The sequence below is a fragment of the Saccostrea echinata genome, unplaced genomic scaffold (genome assembly GCF_033153115.1).
Source record: "Saccostrea echinata isolate AGI-Se365-2 ecotype Australia unplaced genomic scaffold, CSIRO_AGI_Sech_v1 ptg000041l, whole genome shotgun sequence".
Lineage (NCBI taxonomy): Eukaryota > Metazoa > Mollusca > Bivalvia > Ostreida > Ostreidae > Saccostrea > Saccostrea echinata.
This window is the reverse complement of record NW_026889790.1, coordinates 3,996,548-4,021,499: the sequence shown is the minus strand read 5'-3', so window position 1 is coordinate 4,021,499 and position 24,952 is coordinate 3,996,548. Positions and strand designations below refer to the sequence as shown.

The window sequence follows — 24,952 nt, the reverse complement described above, 5'->3', positions numbered from 1 at the left end:
ACGTCCCACGGTGGGATTCGAACCCGCGACGTAAGGATCAACTTATTACTTGGCGACTCTAGAGCAGACACTCTAACCACTGCGCCACGCGGGCGACTCTAAGCGTTGTTTTTGTCATTGTTAATTTTTTTTTTTTTTTTTTTTTTTAATACAATTTCATCTTCTTATCCAGAACCATTGGGTAATTTCAATCAAACTTGCCACAAAGCATCCTTGGGTAAAGGGAATTCAAATTTATTCAGAGGAAGTGCCATGCCTTCTTTCAAGTGGAGATAATTAAGAATTCATGAAAATTTGGTGGCATCATTTAAAAATCTTCTTTTCAAAAACCACTGACCCAGAAAAGATGAAACTTAAACGAAAGTTTCAGTGCATTTTCATAGATTCAGTTTTGCTCAGGGGAATTGCCGGGGTACAACATTGGATCAAAGTTTTACGTAGAAATATTTAGAAAATATCTTTAAAAATCTTCTTCTCAGGAACAGCAAAGCCATAGTTAGTCATATTAATACAGAAGCATTCTTAGGTAGTGTAGATTCAAGTTTGTTCAATCATGACCCCCTGAGACTAGGGCATGGACACAACAGGGGATCAAAGTTCTACATAGGAATATACATATAAAAAAAAACCTTCTCAAGAACAGGAAAGCGATGATTAATCATATTTATATATATGGAAGCATCCTCAGGTAGTGTAGATTGAATTTTGTTCAAATCATGACCCCCTGGGGTAGGATGGGGCCATAATATGTGATCATAAGATTTATATAGGAAAAAGAATCTGCTGAAGAAGAACAGAAGGGCCATAGTTACTCAGGTGAGCCTTGTGGCCCATGATCCTCTTCTTCTTTAAGTATTCAACCCTCAGTATCTTTAAATTCTGACATCTCAGAGTTTTTTCTAGGTCCCTTTGAATTCTTGAGGTTTGACTGTAACTGGAAGAAACTTTGAAATGTTTGTCCCAACCATTTTTTGTTATGAAAAAAACAGAGAAAATTATGTATGTCAGAATTAGCTAATGCACAGGCAGTATACTGTAATTTGACATTAAAGACCTGTGGAAAAAATTGTAACCAGTATCGAATTCAAGCTGTAAACTATTTATGTATTATTATATTCTCGATTAAGAATGCAACCACAGATAAAGTAAAGCCTCTCTGATTTATTCTAAAAATCTTTGTTAGAACTCTGTGTGACACAAACAGTGTGGGGAAGATAAACATGGAACAGTTCGCCCTGGCCATGTACCTCGTACAACAGAAACTAAAGGGGTGGATCCTCCAGCGACCCTCACCCCAGAGATGATCCCCCCTCCATGCGACCCAAGGGAACGCTGACACCATACAGTGTGATGTTACGGTGAGTATAGGTTTCTTAATTTGGATTTATAAATAAATTCAAAATGTTTTACAATTAATTCATCAATTTAAGGACTAAAATGTGTAATATTTTTGTACCTCAAATATTATCTTTAGCAGTTATAACTCTGTACAAATATATTAAGTTTATTTAACAGAATATGACTTTGTAAACCTGGTTTTTTGTTGAGGTGAAAAAAACCTAGTGTTAATCTACAAGAAGTAATTTTTTGATGGGGGATTTTTACAGGATGTGGTGAATACCGGACCCTATGGACATGTGGCAGATTCTTCAGCCATCAAAGAATTGAACATCATCTCTAAGGAAATTGAGGACAAGAAAAGGTAGCTTAAGTCAGAATATTGCTGGTAGGCTGGGTAAAAATGGCTGAGTTGAATAGTGTAATTAGATATCAAAGTACTTTGATGACTACAATTGAAAGATCATGTGATTATTTAGTAAGAAGGTCATTTAGAGCAAGTACTATAGTAGAATATTCATTTAATTCCTTATGTTGAAATATTTCTCAATAGAATATATAGAGAGAACTTCTGTTTTTCTGATGTCACAATATGTTTTTCCGTCACTCCTTTCTCACATGTGCATCTGATGTCACAAATATCCATTGAATTGGATTTACTTGTAAAGATGTTAATGGCCAGAAATACAGAGAAATCCCATTCAAATGGGTCGGAAAAAATGTATTTGCATTAAATATATATTGAAAAGAAATTGTGGAAATATCGGGAAAAATGCTTGCCCTCTGTCTGCGCAGATGTGGACCTCGCAAGCTCGGTCTGCTCTACGCTGAAAATACCAGGTACCTCTTGCAGGCATATTTCCTGATATTCAGTCAATAACCTATAAGTATCAGGTGCTTAGGAAGTTAAAAAAAACATGATAATACAGTAAAGCTAGTCTAATACGGACCCCACTGGTTCTAAAAAAATTGCTGGATTAAATAAAACACTGAATTAGACAACTTTTTAAACAACTGAATATACTGAAAGAGACTAAAAGTTAACATTTTATTAGGCAAGATTTCAAAATACACAACATCTGGATTAAACAAGTTTCACTGTATTTATGTTTAACTGAGAAGGATGTATCTGATGTACATTGAAATCTAACCTGATTTATGCAGTCTATTAAAGTAAATGGAGAGATTTAAAGTGTAGAAAAATGTAAAAAAGGATTATTTAAACAAGTAGCTGCAATCTGACAGAGGTAATCTTAAAAGTATCAATGAAAAGAAAGACTTTTAATTTGAATTCTAGAAGCAGAATAAACTGCACCTGAATGAATCTGTCAAGTTAGCTGAGGTATTTTCTGAGTGCCCTGTACTTTTGGGTTAGGGTTAGAGTTAGGGTTAGGGGTTAAGGTTAGGGTTAGGGATTTTCTCTTTTGTGATTTATAATGAAATGAATCATTTGTTTTAAAAAACATTTTGCAGAAATCTGACCTTGAGACTAATGTTCGTGATTTGAAGAAAAAATATGACACAGAACTGAAAAGTATTGAGGAGTTAGGGTCAAAAATCAACAACAGGGAGCTGTCTGTGCAGGTAGAGTGACCCATGAATATTCATCAGCATGATAGGGAGTAGTCATTTCAGTTAAAGTGTCTAATGAAGAGTGATCATCAGACTGAAAAAAAAAAAACAGTGGTTAAATTGTCACTCATCAGTATTAATAAGTGAAGATATCAATTTTACGCAACTACTTAATGTTGATACATGTAATAAATTCCTCATGTATATTTCAGATTCTATCGTATGTTTTCACTGAGCATTCATTGAGAATTGGCGTCTGACAATTTTTCTCTATTAAAAAAAGCACGAAATATACATGTAGGTCACACTGATTTGTTCATTTATTTTATACAAGTTGTTTGATCAAACAGTCAGTTATGTTCTTTTAAAATTTATAAAACTTCATTTTCATTTGAAAATCAAGAACCAAGAGAAAGAGCTGGAGAAATTAAGAGTGGAACTAAATTCAATGAAGTAGGAAGAATCAAAAATCAAAGATGGAACAGCAAGTGGAGGGTGGAAAACAACAACTAGAGTTGCTGGTCAAATCACAAAATGATCTTCAGCTTCAAATATCACAGGTAAGAGTCCAAGTGTCACAATTACAATATTAATGATCTGCATTTGTTATCTATTATTTGTGGAACAGTTTTGGGAGATAGGCACATGAAAGGGGAAAAAAAAAAGAACCGTGATTGATCTCAGATATTTTTAACAGTACCAATCATGAACAACAAACAAAATTGTTAAAAAAAAAAAGAGAAGAGAAGAAAAGGAAAATTAATACCTGAAATATGGGGATATATCTGCTTAACTTTTATTTTTCAAGATGTTTCACTTGTGCTATTTGGAAAATCAGTCATAAGAAAGGAAAATGTATTTACAAATCAATAAACATTTTGAAAATGCAGATATTGATCAAGTCGCTGACCTTTCGATACTGTCACTGGACGTAAATATAATTAATATATTTTAGACTCGTCAGAGAGTACAGCATTTAAATGATCAGGAGAGAGGCTTAAAACACAGCATTGCCAGTTATAGCAGTGTTAACAGTGAGGTGTCTAATATCTTCTACAGCCAACTCCAGGACGATCTTGGTACTAGGGCTACAGTAATTATTAGGTCTACAGTAAGTACTAGGTCTACAGTAAGTACTAGGTCTACAGTAAGTACTAGGGCTACAGTAAGTACTAGGTCTACAGTTAGTACTAGGTCTACAGTAAGTACTAGGGCTACAGTAAGTACTAGGTCTACAGTAAGTACTAGGGCTACAGTAAGTACTAGGTCTACAGTAAGTACTAGGTCTACAGTAAGTACTAGGTCTACAGTAAGTACTAGGTCTACAGTAAGTACTAGGTCTACAGTAAGTACTAGGGCTACAGTAAGTACTAGGTCTACAGTAAGTACTAGGGCTACAGTAAGTACTAGGTCTACAGTAAGTACTAGGTCTACAGTAAGTACTAGGGCTACAGTAAGTACTAGGTCTACAGTAAGTACTAGGTCTACAGTAAGTACTAGGGCTACAGTAAGTACTAGGTCTACAGTAAGTATTAGGGCTACAGTAAGTACTAGGTCTACAGTAAGTACTAGGTCTACAGTAAGTACTAGGTCTACAGTAAGTACTAGGTCTACAGTAAGTACTAGGGCTACAGTAAGTACTAGGTCTACAGTAAGTATTAGGGCTACAGTAAGTACTAGGTCTACAGTAAGTACTAGGTCTACAGTAAGTACTAGGTCTACAGTAAGTACTATTTCTACAGTAAGTACTAGGGCTACAGTAAGTACTAGGTCTACAGTAAGTACTTAGGCTACAGTAAGTATTAGGTCTACAGTAAGTACTAGGGCTACAGTAAGTACTAGGTCTACAGTAAGTACTAGGTCTACAGTAAGTACTAGGGCTACAGTAAGTACTAGGGCTACAGTAATTATTAGGTCTACAGTAAGTACTAGGCCTACAGTAAGTACTAGGTCTACAGTAAGTACTAGGGCTACAGTAAGTATTAGGGCTACAGTAAGTACTGATACAGTTATAGCAGTGTTAACAGTGAGGTGTCTAATATCTTCTCCAACTCCACGACGATCTTAGTACTTGGGCTACAGTAAGTACTAGGGCTACAGTAAGTACTAGGTCTACAGTAAGTACTAGGTCTACAGTAAGTACTAGGTCTACAGTAAGTACTAGGTCTACAGTAAGTACTAGGTCTACAGTAAGTACTAGGTCTACAGTTAGTACTAGGTCTACAGTAAGTACTAGGTCTACAGTAAGTACTCGGGCTACAGTAAGTACTTGGTCTACAGTAAGTACTAGGTCTACAGTAAGTACTAGGTCTACAGTAAGTACTAGGTCTACAGTTAGTACTAGGTCTACAGTAAGTACTAGGTCTACAGTAAGTACTAGGTCTACAGTAAGTACTAGGGCTACAGTAAGTACTAGGTCTACAGTAAGTACTAGGTCTACAGTTAGTACTAGGTCTACAGTAAGTACTAGGTCTACAGTAAGTACTAGGTCTACAGTAAGTACTCGGGCTACAGTAAGTACTTGGTCTACAGTAAGTACTAGGTCTACAGTAAGTACTAGGTCTACAGTAAGTACTAGGTCTACAGTAAGTACTAGGTCTACAGTAAGTACTAGGTCTACAGTTAGTACTAGGTCTACAGTAAGTACTAGGTCTACAGTAAGTACTAGGTCTACAGTAAGTACTCGGGCTACAGTAAGTACTGATACAGTAAGTACTAGGTCTACAGTAAGTACTAGGTCTACAGTAAGTACTAGGTCTACAGTAAGTACTAGGTCTACAGTAAGTACTAGGTCTACAGTAAGTACTAGGTCTACAGTAAGTACTAGGGCTACAGTAAGTACTCGGGCTACAGTAAGTACTAGGGCTACAGTAAGTACTAGGTCTACAGTAAGTACTAGGTCTACAGTAAGTACTAGGTCTACAGTAAGTACTAGGTCTACAGTAAGTACTAGGTCTACAGTAAGTACTAGGTCTACAGTAAGTACTAGGGCTACAGTAAGTACTTGGGCTACAGTAAGTACTAAGTCTACAGTAAGTACTAAGGCTACAAAAAGTACTAGGGCTACAGTAAGTACTAGGGCTACAGTAAGTACTAGGTCTACAGTAAGTACTAGGTCTACAGTAAGTACTAGGTCTACAGTAAGTACTAGGTCTACAGTAAGTACTAGGTCTACAGTTAGTACTAGGTCTACAGTAATTACTAGGGCTACAATAAGTACTAGGGCTACAGTAAGTACTAGGTCTACAGTTAGTACTAGGTCTACAGTAAGTACTAGGTCTACAGTAAGTACTGATACAGTAAGTACTAGGGCTACAGTAAGTACTAGGTCTACAGTAAGTACTAGGTCTACAGTAAGTACTAGGTCTACAGTAAGTACTAGGTCTACAGTAAGTACTGATACAGTAAGTACTAGGGCTACAGTAAGTACTAGGTCTACAGTAAGTACTAGGGCTACAGTAAGTACTAGGTCTACAGTAAGTACTAGGTCTACAGTAAGTACTAGGTCTACAGTAAGTACTAGGGCTACAGTAAGTACTCGGGCTACAGTAAGTACTTGGGCTACAGTAAGTACTAAGTCTACAGTAAGTACTAGGTCTACAGTAAGTACTAGGGCTACAGTAAGTACTAGGGCTACAGTAAGTACTAGGGCTACAGTAAGTACTAGGTCTACAGTAAGTACTAGGTCTACAGTAAGTACTAGGTCTACAGTAAGTACTAGGTCTACAGTAAGTACTAGGTCTACAGTTAGTACTAGGTCTACAGTAAGTACTAGGGCTACAGTAAGTACTAGGTTTACAGTAAGTACTAGGTCTACAGTAAGTACTAGGTCTACAGTAAGTACTAAGTCTACAGTAAGTACTAGGTCTACAGTAAGTACTAGGTCTACAGTAAGTACTAGGTCTACAGTAAGTACTAGGTCTACAGTAAGTACTTAGGCTACAGTAAGTACTAGGTCTACAGTAAGTACTAGGTCTACAGTTAGTACTAGGTCTACAGTAAGTACTAGGTCTACAGTAAGTACTAGGTCTACAGTAAGTACTAGGGCTACAGTAAGTACTAGGTCTACAGTAAGTACTAGGTCTACAGTAAGTACTAGGTCTACAGTAAGTACTAGGTCTACAGTAAGTACTGATACAGTAAGTACTAGGGCTACAGTAAGTACTAGGTCTACAGTAAGTACTAGGGCTACAGTAAGTACTAGGTCTACAGTAAGTACTAGGTCTACAGTAAGTACTAGGTCTACAGTAAGTACTAGGGCTACAGTAAGTACTCGGGCTACAGTAAGTACTTGGGCTACAGTAAGTACTAAGTCTACAGTAAGTACTAGGTCTACAGTAAGTACTAGGGCTACAGTAAGTACTAGGGCTACAGTAAGTACTAGGGCTACAGTAAGTACTAGGTCTACAGTAAGTGCTAATATACAGTACAAGATCTCAGTACTTGGTCTACAGTAAGTACTGATACATTGTACAAGATCTCAGTACTTGGTCTACAGTAAGTACTAATACATTGTACAAGATCTTAGTACTAGGGCTACAGTAAGTACTAATACATTGTACAAGATCTCAGTACCAGGGCTACAGTAAGTACTAATACATTGTACAAGATCTCAGTACTAGGTCTACAGTAAGTACTAATACATTGTACAAGATCTCAGTACTTGGTCTACAGTAAGTACTAATACATTGTACAAGATCTTAGTACTTGGTCTACAGTAAGTACTAATACATTGTACAAGATCTTAGTACTAGGGCTACAGTAAGTACTAATACATTGTACAAGATCTCAGTACCAGGGCTACAGTAAGTACTAATACATTGTACAAGATCTCAGTACCAGGGCTACAGTAAGTACTAATACATTGTACAAGATCTCAGTACTAGGGCTACAGTAAGTACTAATACATTGTACAAGATCTCAGTACCAGGGCTACAGTAAGTACTAATACATTGTACAAGATCCCAGTACTAGGTCTACAGTAAGTATTAGGTCTACTGTAATTGCTAAGTCTACAGTAAGTACTTATACAGTGTACAAGATCTTGGGTGCATTAACTGTGATGTGATTTCAGAATGGTAGCCCAGTCAATTCCATCAGTAACTTCATTATTATAAGTTCATTAACTGTGATATGATTTCAGTATGGTAGCCCAGTCAATACCATCAATAACTTCATCATTATAAGTATATTAACTGTGAATGATTTCAGTATGGTAGCCCAGTCAGTACCATAAGTAACTTCAGTGCAGGGTCAGAATTAGATGACTTTAAGGAGGACCCCTTTAAGAGTAACGATGTGTTTGGGGGCGACACAGGTGGAGGGGGGTCTGACCCATTTCAGAGTGATGACCCATTTAAAGAAAGTACATTTATCTGTATACTAAAGCAGGTTAGTTCATAGTTTGGAGATGTACATAAAGGAAAAAGTCATATTTAGGGAGTCCTGGTCAACATTTCTCATCAACTGACTTTTGCCAGAACTAAGTACATTGTATTTGATAAATGTCATTGTCTGAAAAAGTAAAAATGGTTATAAATTTTTGAATGTCAAGAAAGAAGTTAATTTCCTGAACCCAAAACATACATGCCATCACATGAAACAAATTCTTTTTTATACCCCACGCAACAAGTTGCGTGAGGTATAATGTTTTTGACCCGTCCGTCAGTCAGTCAGTGTGTCAGTCAGTCAGTCAGTGTGTCAGTCAGTCAGTCCGTCAGTCCTGTTTTTTTGTCAGCGCAACTCCTCATAAACCGCTGCACAGAATTTCGTCAAACTTTGCAGATATTTAGGACACAATGTGTAGATGTGCATATTACCAGGAAATTCTGATTCCTTTATTTTTTCTCGGAATTTCGGCACTTTTCAACTTGGAGTTTTGGCCATATCTTGAATATAGAGATGAACAGTTTGTCAGCGCAACTCCTCATAAACCAATGCACAGAATTTGGTCAAACTTTGCAGATATTTAGTACACAGTGTGTAGATGTGCATATTACCAGGAAATTCCGATTCCATTATTTTTCTGGGAATTTCAGCACTTTTCAACTTAGATTTTTGGCCATATCTTGAATATAGAGATGAACAGTTTGTCAGCGCAACTCCTCTTAAACCGCTGCACAGAATTTGGTCAAACTTTGCAGATATTTAGTACACAGTGTGTAGATGTGCATATTACCAGGAAATTCTGATTCCGTATTTTTCTGGGAATTTCGGCACTTTTCAACTTAGGTTTTTGGCCATATCTTGAATATAGAGGTGAACAGTTTGTCAGCACAACTCCTATTAAACCGCTGCATAGAATTTGGTCAAACTTTGCAGATATTTAGCACACAATGTATAGATGTGCATATTACCAGGAAATTCCGATTCCTTTATATTTTCTGGGAATTTCGGCACTTTTCAACTTAGATTTTTGGCCATATCTTGAATATAAAGATGAACAGTTTGTCAGCGCAACTCCTCTTAAACCGCTGCACAGAATTTGGTCAATCTCTGCAGATATTTAGTACACAGTGTGTAGATGTGCATATTACCAGGAAATTCTGATTCCATTATTTTTTCTGGGAATTTCGGCACTTTTCAACTTAGGTTTTTGGCCATATCTTGAATATAGAGATGAACAGTTTGTCAGCACAACTCCTCTTAAACCGCTGCACAGAATTTGGACAAACTTTGCAGATATTTAGTACACAGTGTGTAGATGTGCATATTACCAGGAAATTCCGATTCCATTATTTTTGCCTTAAGAGTTTTGCCTTTTATTGAAGAAACTTTCCAGCTAGGTAATAAGAAACTCCACTGGAATCAGCTTTTTATAATGAAATTCTATGTGAAATATTTTATGACCCTAAAAGACTCCTATTGATTTTGAGATCAAAATGTTAATGGTTTAACACAAACACACACTCACACACACACCATCTTCGATAGTTCTCTCCCCCCCCCCCCCTTCAAATTGGTGTGCTTTGCCTTAAATAATTTCATAAGTACAGTATATAAACAGATTCATATGACTACATCATAATTTTGTTTCCATCAATTATTTAAATGTGTAAACTGTCATGTGTTGGACATGGACTTACACTCATTAACAAATCGAAATCACTGAGGAATTTAAATAACAGTTTGTCAGCATAATTCCGGCACTGAATTTCCTGAAACTTTGTAGGTATTTCAGAATAATGTATAGATTTGTATATTACCAAGAAATTTTGATTTCATTATTTATCTAGAAACTTCAGCCCAGTTAAATTTGTAACATACAAAGATTTGAATGTCCTTATACGCAAGAAGTTTTGATGTGATGATTTTTTGCAAGTAATGCCCCTTTTTTGAATTATACTGTGTATTTAAAATGCACTGTGCCATTCATTACGTGTTGCATTGTCGAGTTTTGGGGAAGCGTGGGGTATGTGAGCTTGCTCACTTTTTCTTTCATTTTTTCTTATAGGTGGTGATCCCTCAAGTCATCGTTTGGTTCTGATCCATTCTCCTCTGATAATCCATTCAAATCCTCTGGCACATTTGAGAGTTCCTGTAAGTCTGAAAAGGTTCAAGCTTTCACTCTATTGTAAACCACCAGATAGATGCCTTTATGTCTTCATGTGTTCAGTTGTATTTCTTTCACTTTCTTCAGTTACAGGAATTTCATTCATAAAACAATTCAAATCATCACTAAGATAGTGAGGGTGTCCTCAAGCAAATCATTGCATTACCAAAGATTAGAAAGAAAAGAAAAACATTTAAGCTTATTAAACTGCCTTTCCATAAATTTATTTTAAAAAAGGATGGGGTGTGGATGGGGGTAAAACAAACAATGTTATCAACACGGTTTATAAGTCACATCTTTGAATATCTGTTTTGTAGGAAGATCCATTTAATAGTGTGGACCCATTTGCATCATTTGGAGGTACAGATAATTCCAAACTAGATGCTTTTGATCCTTTTGGGAAAGGAGGATCCAGCACAAAACCAAGTGTAAGAAACGGAGCCTGACATCTCTGATGTCTGTTCTTTTGCTAAATCAACAAAAGACATAGGATATTAGTAGAGATAAATAAATTTATAAAGTGCTGATAAAACCTTATTCATCTTTGTGAGAAGAGTTATGACACCTTGGGATTCTTTACAGAAATCAGACAATTTATTTGGTGGTGACCCTTTTGCACCGAAATCACCTTCTCGACCTTCTCTGGGACCCAAGTCACCAGCCCCAGCTTTGCCCCCCCCCCCAAACAGAGGAAACAGCCTCCTCCAAAACCTGTCCCTCCCAAAAACAGACCCACTCCCAGCCCTAGTCAACAGCTTGGGGGTTTTGACAGTGATCCATTTGCAGGTATGTTTTGTTTTGACTTAGTAGTGTTAAAAATAGTATATGTATCATTAAGTTGCATGAATTAATATTAAGTACAGAGTAAGTAGGTTTCGTCATCTCTATACATTTTGCCATCTGTATTTTCAGTCCATATTTTATTGCTTAGGCTATCACTTTGTTGTGAAGAGGCAGAGGCAATTACACTTGACACCAAGGTCAGTGTGATTAGGTCAAGGTCATAGATATTTGGAGTATACAAGGTGAAGGTTACAATGACCGACTTTTTAGATCACAAAAAATACATGTATATATTGAGAAATTATTACACCCATCCTAGACACTGATTTGTATAATTTTTTGAGCCATAATATTTAATGTCAGGATTTCAGATCTTAATACAAAATAAGCTCATTTCTATAGGAATCTATTTCAACATAAAGCTGATTATATTATTAATCCTTGTTAACCAGTGACAGGTAATGACAAAGCTGATTATATTACTAATCATTGTTTACCTGTGACAGGTAATGACAAAGTTGATTATATTACTAATCATTGTTTACCTGTGACAGGTAATGACAAAGTTGATTATATCACTAATCCTTGTTTATTTTGCTGTGACAGGTAATGACAAAGCTGATTATATTACTAATCCTTGCTTATTTTACTGTGACAGGTAACGACAAAGCTGATTATATAATTAATCCTTATTTTACCTGTGACAGGTAATGACAAAGCTGATTATATTACTAATCCTTATTTACCTGTGACAGGTAATGACAAAGTTGATTATATTACTAATCCTTGTTTACCAGTGACAGGTAATGACAAAGCTGATTATATTACTAATCCTTGTTCATCTGTGACAGGTAATGACAAAGTTGATTATATTACTAATCTTTGTTTATTTTACTGTGAGAGGTAATGACAAAGCTGATTATATTACTAATCCTTGTTTATTTTACTGTGACAGGTAATGACCCTTTCTCCAGCTCCACCGGAAGTAATGCCGTTGCCTCTGATAATGCTTTCGCCAACTTGGCAGATTTTAGTCCAAGCAAGGTATCAACAGATTTATATCTAATTCTGTGTCTTGAAAAAAATCATGTTTGATCATTGAAAGAAAATGAAACAATACAGTCAATATATTTCTATAACTGTTAATTTTTATGTCTGACATGGTTAATTTTTATGTCTGACCTGGTTAATTTTTATGTCTGGGCTGGTTAATTTTATGTCTGACCTGGTTGCAGTTTGATGCTATGGGAGCTTGGAGTTGAGAAGTCAATGTTAAAACAAGAGGGACCATAAGATTGGGGTGTGGCCAGAGTCGGAGACGTGTTGACTTTTAAGGGAGTAGTTTTGAGTGCTTCTTGATTATTTCTTCCTGTGATATCACAACAAACCCTCACAACTGTTGTAGAGTTATTTTATTGATTGACATCAAATACAAACTGCTGATGGTAATTCTGTTATCTTCACACAACTATTTACAACTTTTGGCCATGTTCTTGGCCCAAACAGTACAAAATATTAGAAGAAAGAAAACGCAGGAGATATTTGAATTACATGTACATTCCTTGATGTCAGCCACTGTTGTCTAATAAGGCAACAAAACTTTGTTAAGTGCAATATTCTGGTGACATGTTAATAATATTATTGTATTTATTTTTGAAAATAGAAAGAATGTAAACTAGTATGACGTAGGTTTGTATTGGTGTGTGATGATTGACCTCTGTTGGTAAAGTTTTCTTATTTTACACCAGTCACTTGGATAAACTACAAACTCATCATACTTGTGCAATCATAGTTTTATCTCTTATGTTTTTAGTTTTACATGTATGTAGTTATTTATATATAAAGTCCAGTCAATAAAATGTGCCAATCATTTAAAAAACAGTCTTTAGTCACATTTCTATTAATTATTTAATTAGAAAGAAGAGGTACCATTTAATGAAATGGAAAGATAACGAACAGTGATCCATCTCATCAATCCTGTAAACTATACAAATTATTCATAAGGGTAAGATCACGAACCCTTGGAAACAACAGAGGTGGGATCAAGTGCTTATATAGGGAGGAGTAACTCACCTGTTGAACAGTCACATCCACATGATCAGGTAAACGGAGTATTGTGTAATCAAACTTAGTATTGAAAATGGCCTAATAATTAGTATGAAACGTCAATCAAAAATGCAAATGAATGATAAATTGCGTTTGATTATAAGGTTACTATAATGACCAAAAAAATTGAGAAAATATTTGTAGTTGTCATTTGACTTTCACAGGTAGAAAAAAAACGAAGATTGGCTTCATTGACATGAAATGAAATTTTGTTTAAGATTGAATATTAGCAGCAAATCTGATGAAGAGAGACAATTGCCAGATACTTCATTCTGGACTGATATTAGTGTGGACAAAATTTATAGATATAAGACATAAAACATCTTCTGACTTGATAATATCCATTGTAAATATACTTATGCATGTATTATGCACAATTATCAACATGTACATTATATATTGAATATGTATCCATATGAAATCACAGGGTTCGTTCACTTTTACAGAACAGTGAAATATTGCCATTAATCCATTGAATAAAGTTGATATTTTCACGACGTGGTATTAAACCCCCACTTTCTAAAGAACGTTCGTGTATATTGTTGTTACCCTGGTCGGTTCGTCCGTCCGTCCGTCTGTCACACTTTCTTTTTAATCTAACTACTCCTACATTTTAAGCAGAATTCAATTTATCTTTTGGAATATGATAGGCGGTGTCTTATAGATGTCCAATAAGGTTTTGTAATTTTCAATTTAACCCATGGGACAAAACGGGGGTCAAAGAATGACTTTTTTTTTTATACAAAAGCCAGGTTCCCAGAACTCCTCCTACATTTTACACCGTAGCTTAATCATCTTTTGGAAGATGATTGATGGTGTCCTGTAGATGTGCAATAAGATTTCGAAATTTTCATTTTCACCCTGGGGGTCAAATGGGGGGGGGGTCGAAAAATGACTTTTTTAAATACAAAAATACCCTGGTTCCCAGAACTCCTCTTATATTTTATGCAGTAGCCTAAACACAATTGAACAATTATTAAATGAGATGGGTTATATGACTATGAGGATTCTTGGCAAAGAACACTCTAAATATTATTCATCAGAAGTCTCTGAAGAGACTTTAGCTCTACTGTAGGGGTGGGACAATATATCAATAGGTTGATTCTTTGTATTTATGATATGCATATATCGATACGTATATGTGTTTTTTTTGTTTGTTTGTATGTTGTTTAACGTCCCTCTCTAGAATTTTTCACTCATATGGAGACGCCACCACTTGCCGGTGGAGAGCTGCAAATTTTGTCCTTTACTCGGCACTTACGGCCATTGAGCAGTGAGGGATCTTTTTCGTGCCAGCACCTACTGCGACACGGGACCTCGGTTTATACGGTAAATCATTTACGGTACCAATTTTGATGCACCAGATGCGCATTTCGACAAATTATGTCTCTTCAGTGATGCTCAAGCCGAAAGGTTGGGAATCCAAAATTTAAATAAAAAGAATTGGAAGAGTTGAAAAAGTGCCAAAGACTGGAGCCAAATACTTTGAAGGATCAGAGCTATGCATGAGGGAGATAATCCTTAATTTGAAATAAATTTCTAAATATCACCAAAGCGATTAAATTATATCCGTATTTTCAAGCTAGTACCGAAGTACTAGGTTACTGGGCTGTAGAGACCATCGGGGACTAACAGTCCACCAGCAGAGGCCTCGACCCAGGAGTCATAATGTAAATCATATACGGTACCAATTTTGATGCACCAGATGCGCATTTCGACAAATTATGTCTCTTCAGTGATGCTCAAGCCGAAACATCAGAGGTGGGATCAGGTGCCATGGAGGAGTGAGCATCCCCTGCCGACCCGCCGTAAGCTTTTTGTCATGATCGAGATATAACGGAAAAATCTGTCGACAATTCAGTGTGTAAATAATGGCCTACATGTAACAATTAGTATGAAAAACGTCAGTCAGCATTTGACTCAATGATAAATTGTACTTGTTGACAAGGTCATTGCATCGACCATAGAACTTACGAAATGATGACTTTAAACGAGACTGCTGATATTCTTGTTTCGTCAACTTGTTTGTCAATAATTTACCTCGTTTTAGAAATTGTACATACGTAGAGCATGTTCTTGCGTATCGAATCAACTGAGAGATATAAACCCCGTATGCAGGTGATGAACGTATATTGCTGCATAAGTAAGGGAAGTTAATGATTGAAAAGTTAAAGTCATCACGTTTATCATAAAGCTTGGTTGTTAGATTACCATTAAAGTCTTTTTCAAGTAAAATATCCAAATATGAAACAGATGTGTCAGACTCTGTAGTATCTTTTATCTCAAGCTCACCGGGATATATCGTATCGACATAAGAATGGAAATAACCATTGCTAATTGACAATACGTCGTCGATATATCTAAATGTTGAGCTGAAGGCTACAGCAAGTGTTTTCTTCTTTTCACGTATAAGATTTTGGACAAATTCTAAATAAATTTGCTAAATATATCTATCATTATGAAATACATAATAATTAACACCACTTTTGATAAATAATTTTGTTTTACAATAGATAAATGCCTTTATGAATAAATTGTTCTTATTTATGAAGAATTTTTTTTTATTTCAATACAAAAAGATTTTATAACTAATGCAAGATATCCTGATATGTTTCGTTTCGTGACACAAATATCATGAAATGTATCAATATAGAAGTTGTACCATCCCAGCCCTACTCTACTGGTGTGTACTTATAATAAAAATGTATCTTCGTGAGTAGCGTTTTGAAAGAATTTTAAAGAAATTTCTATTTTTAGTAACCATGGTAACATTATTTTTTGAAATCAAAAACTGATATGTAAAATTATATGTATCTTAGTATAGTCTACTTGAACACCAAGACAATAAAATCAGACCAAAACTGTTTGAGGAGTAGCATTTTGAAAGAATTTCAAAGAAATTTCTATTTTAAGCAACCATGGGAACACCATTTATCAAAATCAAAAAAAAACTTTTGTATGGAATTATCTATCTTCGTTTAGTTCTTCTTCTATTCGAAGTTGTATTGTAATCAGACCAAAACTGTAAGAGGAGTGGTGTTTTGAAAAAAAATTCAAAATGCTCTCAATTTTAAGTAACAGTGCCACATCAATACTTGGAATCAACAAGAGGCCCATGGGCCACAACGCTCACCTGAGTCAGTATGGCTCTGCTGTTCCTCATCAGCAGATTTTTTCTATTATAATATATTCCTATGTAAAACTTTTATCCATATTGTGACCCCACCCTACCCATCAGGGTCATGATTTGAACAGACTTGAATCTACACTACCTCAAGATACTTGTCTGTCAATATGACTAAACATGGCTTTGCTTTTCTTGAAAAAAAGATTTGAGAATTTTTTCCTATGCATCCAAATGTTAAACTCTGATAGTGCATTGTGGCCCAACCTACCCCAGGGGTTCATAATTGAACAAATTTGAATCTACACTACCTGAGGATGTTTCCATATCGATATGACTAAACATGGCTTTCCTGTTCTTGAGAAGAAGCTTTTTGAAGATTTTTCCCTATATATTCCTATGTAAAACTTTGATCCCCCATTGTGGTCCCACCAAAATTATGTATCTTAGTATGCTCTACTTGCGTACCAAGTCTTACTGAAATCAGACCAAAACTGTTTGAGGAGTAGCATTTTGAATAAATTTCATAGAAAGAAAGTGGGCATACTAGATAGGCAGTCGGCAGGAATCATTGACATGAAACATTTCAGTCGCCCTGAAAAATAAATCTATGCTGGATACATTTAATAAAATATACAGTACCTGGCCATAAGTCTGTCATAAAAATGGCTGCTAAAATATCAAATTTAGAAAACCAATTTTTTTTCTTTAACGTTGGTAAATAAATCACTCTAAACAAGCCGCTGTTGAATAGTTTCTTTCTATAGAGTGTATATAATAATTATTATCTGTCAAATAGTTAGCAATTGACAAGATGGCTACTAAAGGTAAACAAATGTCTACCCCTATGAAAAACGCAATAATAACTATATCTGAGAGTGGATATACCCAACAGGACACTGCTACTATTCTTTCTGTAAGCCAGTCTGGGATTTCCAAGTTTATTAAGCGATACAAGACGCGTGGATCCAGTGAAAATAAGCATCGAAGCGGACGCACTAGAAAAACTGATGTACGTGGTGATCGTAAGCAACTTCGATGTGTGAAACTCAACAGACGGCAAACTTTGTCGGAAATACTGATGAAGTGAACTCAAAATTACCAAGTTCCATTTCTTCACAGACGGTAAGAAGACATTTGCGATTTTTTAACTTTACAAGAAGGAAAACAAGGAAGACTCTGACAATTAGGTCTTTAAACCGAACTCGCCGTGTAAATTGGTGTCGATGTAAATTACACTGGACAATGAATGATAATTGGAAGAAGGTGATTTTCAGCGATGAAACTCAGGTTGTGATTGATCAGAATAAGAGAGTTTACATCTGGAGAAGACCGAACGAAGTATGGCAACCTGAGTGTTTTTGCGTCCGTGGAAACGGAAAGTACTCGGCGATGTTTTGGGGATGTATTACTCATGAAGGAGTCGGAACATTTACAGAAGTATATGGGAATATTAATTCCCAAAAACACATAAACATTTTGGATACAAATTTATGGCCTATTATTTTGCGTTATTTCCCGAATGGTGACTATGTATTCTAGGACGATAATGCACCGGTTCACTCCTCTAACGCCACGAAATTATGGAAAACCGAAAACGAAATTAAATGTCTAACTTGGCCATCACAATCTCCAGATATCAATGTAACTGAAAATGTGTGGAGAACCATAAAAAATTGTCTTCATAGACAGGTAAACAATATTCATAATCATGAAGACCTCATCACGAAAGTAAAGGAAATATGGCGGTCATTGCCTCAGCACTACATTCAGAGCTTGTACGCTTTTATTCCAAGGCGAATTCGACAAGTTATTTAATTTAAGGGTCATGCAACTAAATAATAGAGATAAAAGGTTAAGTACTTAATATTTATGGAGTTTTACATTTTTGAATTTTGCGTTTACTTTGTTCACGTTACGTTACGTCAGCAATTTTATAACAGACTTATGGCCAGTTACTGTAATAGAAACTTAACACTAAATAAATTTTATGCTCAGTTTTCAACTGCACTGAAAATATTTAATGTAACAGAAAGAAATTGCTAGTTTTTGAAATATATTCAATAATTTTCATCAGGCGTAACGTCTTTGTTACAAGTACATGTATGTTTATTTCTATTTGGCAACGTTAACACTTTAGAACACAGAATGTGAACACATTGAAATATCAAACAATGTAAAATAATCTATGAAATATACTTTGCAATTTTATTATTTATTCAGGATAAATTGAAGACCAGGCTTTCTGACATCATAGAAAGCTGTTTTTTCAATAAAAATGGAACTCGCAAATATACTTACCTTGTCATTGGTCATTTGAAAAATCATTTTGTTAAAAAGCATTTTGATTGTACACACAAGTACTCTGAAGTTGATATGCAAAAAATGCTAGTGTTTCTGATTGACAATATCTATGTAAGTTTTGGAGATCAGGTCTTCCAACAATCTGTTGGAATTCCCATTAGTACCAATTGCGCCCCCATATTAGCAGACCTATTTTTGTATTCATATGAAGTAGAATTCATTCAAAAACTTCTACATGAAAAGAACAAAACACTTTCTGTGGCCTTCAACTCGACATTTCGATATATCGACGACGTATTATCAATTAACAATAGTTAGTTTCATTCATATGTCGACTCGATATATCCCAGTGAGCTTGAAATAAAAGATACCACAGATTCTGATACATCTTTTTCATATTTAGATATTTTACTAGAAAAAGATGTTAATGGTAACCTAACAACAAAGCTTATGATAGACGTGATGACTTCAACTTTTCAATCGTCATCTTCCCTTACTTATGTAGCAACATACCCTTATCACCTGCATATGGGGTTTATGTCTCTCAGTTGATTCGATACGCAAGAGCATGCTCTACGTATGAACAATTTCTAAAACGAGGCAAGCTATTGACAAACAAGTTGATTAAACAGGGATATCAGCAGTCTCGTTTAAAGTCATCATTTCGCAAGTTTTAAGGTCGATACAATGACCTTGTCAGCACATACAGCCTATCATTGAGTTACGATTTGCGAGTTATGATTAAAGTTGATCTTAAGTCTACGAGTAGTCAGGGCACTCTTAAGATACTTACGTGCTAGTAATTTCATGAAAAAAGCAACACAAGACAGAAATATAAGCAAGATTTTAAATGATCACTTTTACTTTTCTACTGTCTGCTTTCATTGCAAGTAAATTGTGAAGACCGGATACGATCTTTAAAAAAACCACGGTAAAACATACTTGTAACTTTAAAAAAAATGCAAGTTTAATATTTCTTTTTTGAGCTTATCTATTTACTACTTTTATTTCAAAATAATACACGTATATTCGTATATACGTATATATAGAGATTTGTGTATGGAATATACACATGATACAGTGCAAAGAATATAGTGAGTAAGTCAGTTGCTCTATGAGAAGTGGCTGAATTAAGCAGATTAAATATCGAAATAATACATATCAACATAGGCAGGGATCTATATACTAAGTATATACGTCCATGATGGAAGTAATTCATTTTTGAAAATACGTTGACAAACCTGCAAATGGAAGTATCGGCAATATTAAAAAAAAATAAATAAATAAAAATATTTTTAAAAAAAATAATGAGAGTAAAATAAAATAAATTAACATACCGAGTTTTATAATTATTAATTTTTGAACAGAAACATGAAGCAAAGCCGAGGATCGTCTAAACATTCGGAAATAAACTTTGTTTTCAAATGTTTAGATATACGATGATGTCAAAAATTTGCAATTTAAGCTTGGAGTAAAATGGAACGTTATACTCCATCGTGGACTATACTGGTTAATTATAAGACATAAATGCAAGAATAAATTTAGATCATTGATACATATAATTTGATCCCGGTTCAAAAGGAACTTTAATTTAATTTTATATATATATATATATATATATATATATATATATATATATATATATATATATATATATATATATATATATATATATATATATATATATATATATATATATATATAAAATTTTTTTAAGTAAACGATTTTCCATTAATTAATTAATTGTCTTTCTATTTCTTTTTGAAGACTGAGAAAAATACATGGTAATTTTTTTTTTTACTTAGTAATGATCTTTTACTTTCTTTCGTTCATTTTTCTTTCTTTCTTTCTCTTTCTCTTCAACAAATACACCTCCTCAGTGAGAAGAGTTCCAACAAGTTGGTCTTAACTCGCTTGTCGTAAGTGCTACGTCTACGACATGTTTTGTGAAACGATCGTATACGTTCACGTAAAATAATCGTAAACGTAATCGTATGTTTTCGATCTACGATTTTTTTGTGAAACGGTCGCCAGGTGCATATTCAGATAAAATCAAACATATTCAACCGAACATGTGCCCATTTTACATTTACCTACAACCAGTCAACGGCTGGGTTTTGAAAAAAATGTATAAACCAATGATAAATTTTTATTCTTTTTATGTGCCACTATTCCTGCCGAATCGCTATCTAAAGCGCACACTTTCTTTCTACTTTTAGTAACCATAGCAACATCGTTCTTCAAAGTCAGAAACCAATAAATATAGGTTAATTGTGCACCAAGTCGTATGAAAATCGAATCAAAACTGAAGTAAAAATAGCAATATGAATAAATTTCACAAAAATATCTATTTTAGTAACCATGGCAACACTGTTCATGGAAATAAAAAAAATCGATACACAGAATTATGTACATATTTTAGTATAGTCTACATGTGCTCCTTAAGTTTTAGTGAAATCGGGTCAAAACTGTTGGAGGAGTAGAGTTTTGAAAGAATAAATTTGATTCTACACTATTTAATGAAGCTTTCATGTAAGTTTCGGCTTTCCTTGCCCAGTAGTTCTTGAGAAGATTTTTTCCTATGCATTCCCATGTATACCCATGAAAAACTTTGATCCCCTATTGTGGCCCCACCCTTTACCCCCTGAGGTCATGATTTGGAAAAACTTCAATCTACACTATGTAATGAAGTTTCACGTAAGTTAAAACTTTTCTGGTCCAGTGGTTCTTGAGAAGATTTCTGAAATATGCCACTAAATTTTCACGCATTCTTATCTGCCCCTGAAATAGGGTGTGATTCTTAATTCATTTGAAAACCATAAATCTGCCCTTCGCCCAAGAATACTTTGAGGCAATTTTGTTTAAAATGGCTCAGCGGTTCTTGAGAAGAAGATGAATTTGTAAAAAAAAATTATGATGAAAATAACATGTTTTGCACATTGTTTTACATAAAAATTGTTTTACACGAGAAAAAAACTCTGTTTCTACAGTTTTCAGCACACCTCTAGTGTGTTTCTTGTTATTTTAACAAAGATAATGAATGATGATTTAATCCTGGCTCGTTTAATTTTATACAGGCCCATGTATGATAATCATACTCTGAGGGGTATCTTTACCTGTCTGCAACAAGTCAGGTGAGAATTGTACAGTGAGTAGTTTTCAAACATAAGTCAGATACGTACATGTTCTTGAGCAATAGGAGTTCTATGTGAAATTTATAACAAATCATGAGAGAAGATTGGCTGTGTCCCTTTGTAATTAGATGTAGATCAAAACATAGACTGTGAGTAAACTTGTTTTTTACATTTCTGGGAGGGATCCGTCATCTTTCTAGCTGCAGTATGAATTACACATTGTAAATCCTATAAAGTTAATCAATTTACAAAACTTGTCTTATAATCCCATTTTAATTTTTGGCCCAAGTAGATGTCAGAAAGAGAGAAATAGGAGAGAGAGATTACTCCAGGTATTTTGCCCCATGCAAAACTGTAAAAACTTATGATTGCAAATGCTCATCAGGAGGCACAGTATTTGAAATAATGTATTTTTTTTATGCATTGTTTTCAGAGCAGTTCAAAGCTGAAAGTTATACCATGTCACCATAGTGTGACTTCTATCCATGTAGAAAAAACTGCACATTTTAGAAAAAGGTATGATTTACAAATATCTAAATCAAGGTGTTTTGAATAGCAAAAACAACTACACCAGTATAGCTTATTCAACTACAGAACTTAATCAATTTTCAAGAGATTGTGCAAGACCTGTTTATTTTACTCTTAACCATTTTAAAAATATATCACCATTCCTGATTCAAGGGAGAGCTAGGAGAATGACCAAAAAGTCTTATATATAAAATAACTAGGAAACATGTCTAATATAATTATCAAGAACATAAAAAAAACCTTCTTATGTCGCATGTCGCTATCATCAAAACGATTGATTAATTACATATTTTAGCTGAGAATATTATTTGATATACAAACGCAGAGTATACTCAGTACACAGGGTAAGATACTCGTTGAAAGCAGGTTCACTGTAACATTTACAGTATCCGAAAGTGATTTCATTATTTTCACTCATTTTCACTTAGCAAATAATTTGAAATCTCTGAATTCTTTGAAATTTTGCTATGCAATGCAAACAATACTTATACGCATAATTATATGTTTATATAATTTCCCATTTCGCCTTAATTAACCCCGGGAGGTACTAAGGCGAAATGGGAATAGCAAATTTTACAGTTAAAGCAAAATAGGAACAAACCCTTTTAGGCTGAGCACTGACGTGCTGTTTAAACAGTAATTAACACTTCACAAACTAACCGACCAATTACCAGAATAATATCAACCAGGAGACCCTTAATTAACTTAATTATATACTTTGAAACTCTAGCATCAAGGATACTTGTCTTTTCAAAATATTTGAAATAAAATTTTGAAATTGCATTCAAAAATACACATTTTTATTTTTTTTTCCACTAAGAGATTATAGATTTTGTAACCGATAACCAGTAATCGGTCATACATGTATAAATATTATATTATAATTGTACACAATGTGTGGGTTTTTTTTTTTTTTTTTTTTACATTACTTTGTGTCATGTATTCCAAATATGGCAGAAAAACAGATGAATTGTGGGTGGGGTTGATTTTGACAAAGTTGATTGGGTGTGGGTTTGGAAAGGTTTTTTCCTATCCAAATACTGATAAAAGTATGCACAATTCAATCATTTCCGAAAGTTGTTATTTTGGCATCTAAATTTTTTTTTAATATCATAAAAATGCTAAGCACTAAAATAATAGTTTGTTATTTTTACAATAGTAAGTTCCATTTATGGTCCAAAAATTTAACCCTCCCCTTTAAAAATGTTTTTATAAAAATCTAATTTCATAAATTCTCTTTTAAACAGAATTTTCATTAAATTCTGCAATTTCAGACTGTTTATGAATTTAGTATATAAAATACGTACATACGAGGCCCATGGGCCACATTTTCACCTGAGCATTTTATACTCGATTTTACAAAATACATGTATATATTGAATTATTGTGGCTTCTTCCCTGGTTAGCCAAATATGAAGGAGAGTGCATTTAGAGGCAAACACCTCAGTGAGGGTATTACTGTCTTATGACAGCATCTAGTTTCACTGTGAAAATCAGAAATTCTTGTAAACCACTCCTTTACTTATGCTCGATTTGAAATCTTTTACTGAATAATTAAGGAAACGTTTACAGAATCAACAATGCAAAGAAATTTTCATGTTCTACACAAATTGGTCCTTGTTTGCTAATCCAACATATCGTTGGGTTGAATTTTTATACCATTTTCATGCTAATTGACTACGAATCACTCCGTTCTCCCAATGAGTGAAACAGGGAATTCTTACTTCGCCCATGAAAAATCATATGATTTTTCAAGGGCGAGAAATCTTCATGTCTCCCTCACTATCATGCAATAAATTGTTTATTATACCGAATCAAGCGCAATGCAAGAAATGCAAAGAAAATCCGATGAATAAAGTAAAACATTTGATAAGAATAATATGAGACAGATGTTAGTTACACCACTAGTCCCGCTTCATAAAAACATTCATTCGTGACGAGTCAATGTAATTTACACACCAGTAACATTACAACCCCACCCGTGAAAACACTTTTGTAAATATTTATATTTTACATGTTTGAATCGACACAATCAATCAATGATATAAAATCTCAGTCACCGCATTGTGACGTCACAACCGTGAAACACGAAGTTTTGTTGCAGGGCAAACACGACGGTCACGTGATTGTCTCGGCCAATCAGATTCTATTTTACTAGTGATTATTTATATAAGGTATAATAAATGTCATTGTCAACGCATTTTGAGTTTGTTATCTCGAAATTTTATTTGATATTTCTCTTTACTTGTAATTGTACATAATGGTTATGTGTATAGTCTTAATTTTTTTCTTAATGTATGTTTATTTTACAACACATTTCCGTGGAAATAATAAAAACATGTCATAAATGTATACAAATTTTATAAATGAAATCAAAGGGAGTACAGATAATATATGTAGTCCTACTGTTTGAAAACTTGAGATCTGAATTTAGAACATTGCATCAGTACATGTATGTATTTCTTAATATATTAAGCTCAGATAATACAAGCAATATGTATACTTTCCAGC

General features: G+C 34.4%; 1 protein-coding gene across 2 annotated transcripts in view; it reads left to right on the top strand.

Annotated features, from left to right (window-relative positions):
• Window positions 1-2,814: 2,814 nt before the first annotated feature.
• Window positions 2,815-24,952, top strand: part of LOC133200800 (epidermal growth factor receptor substrate 15-like 1) — a 60,915-nt gene continuing 38,777 nt past the window's right edge. The window contains exons 1-9 of one of the 2 annotated variants that reach the window (XR_009723005.1): window positions 2,815-2,922; window positions 3,314-3,470; window positions 3,866-4,003; window positions 8,122-8,275; window positions 10,364-10,463; window positions 10,780-10,890; window positions 11,045-11,248; window positions 12,201-12,289; window positions 12,481-12,514. Coding sequence is in view for 1 of the 2 variants with exons in the window: in XM_061336602.1 (XP_061192586.1) it covers window positions 3,387-3,470; window positions 3,866-4,003; window positions 8,122-8,275; window positions 10,364-10,463 (476 nt within the window). In the remaining variant the exon portion in view is untranslated. Of the gene's footprint in view, window positions 2,923-3,313; window positions 3,471-3,865; window positions 4,004-8,121; window positions 8,276-10,363; window positions 10,464-10,779; window positions 10,891-11,044; window positions 11,249-12,200; window positions 12,290-12,480; window positions 12,515-24,952 lie in introns of those variants that run through there. The other variant, XM_061336602.1, reaches the window with a different exon arrangement.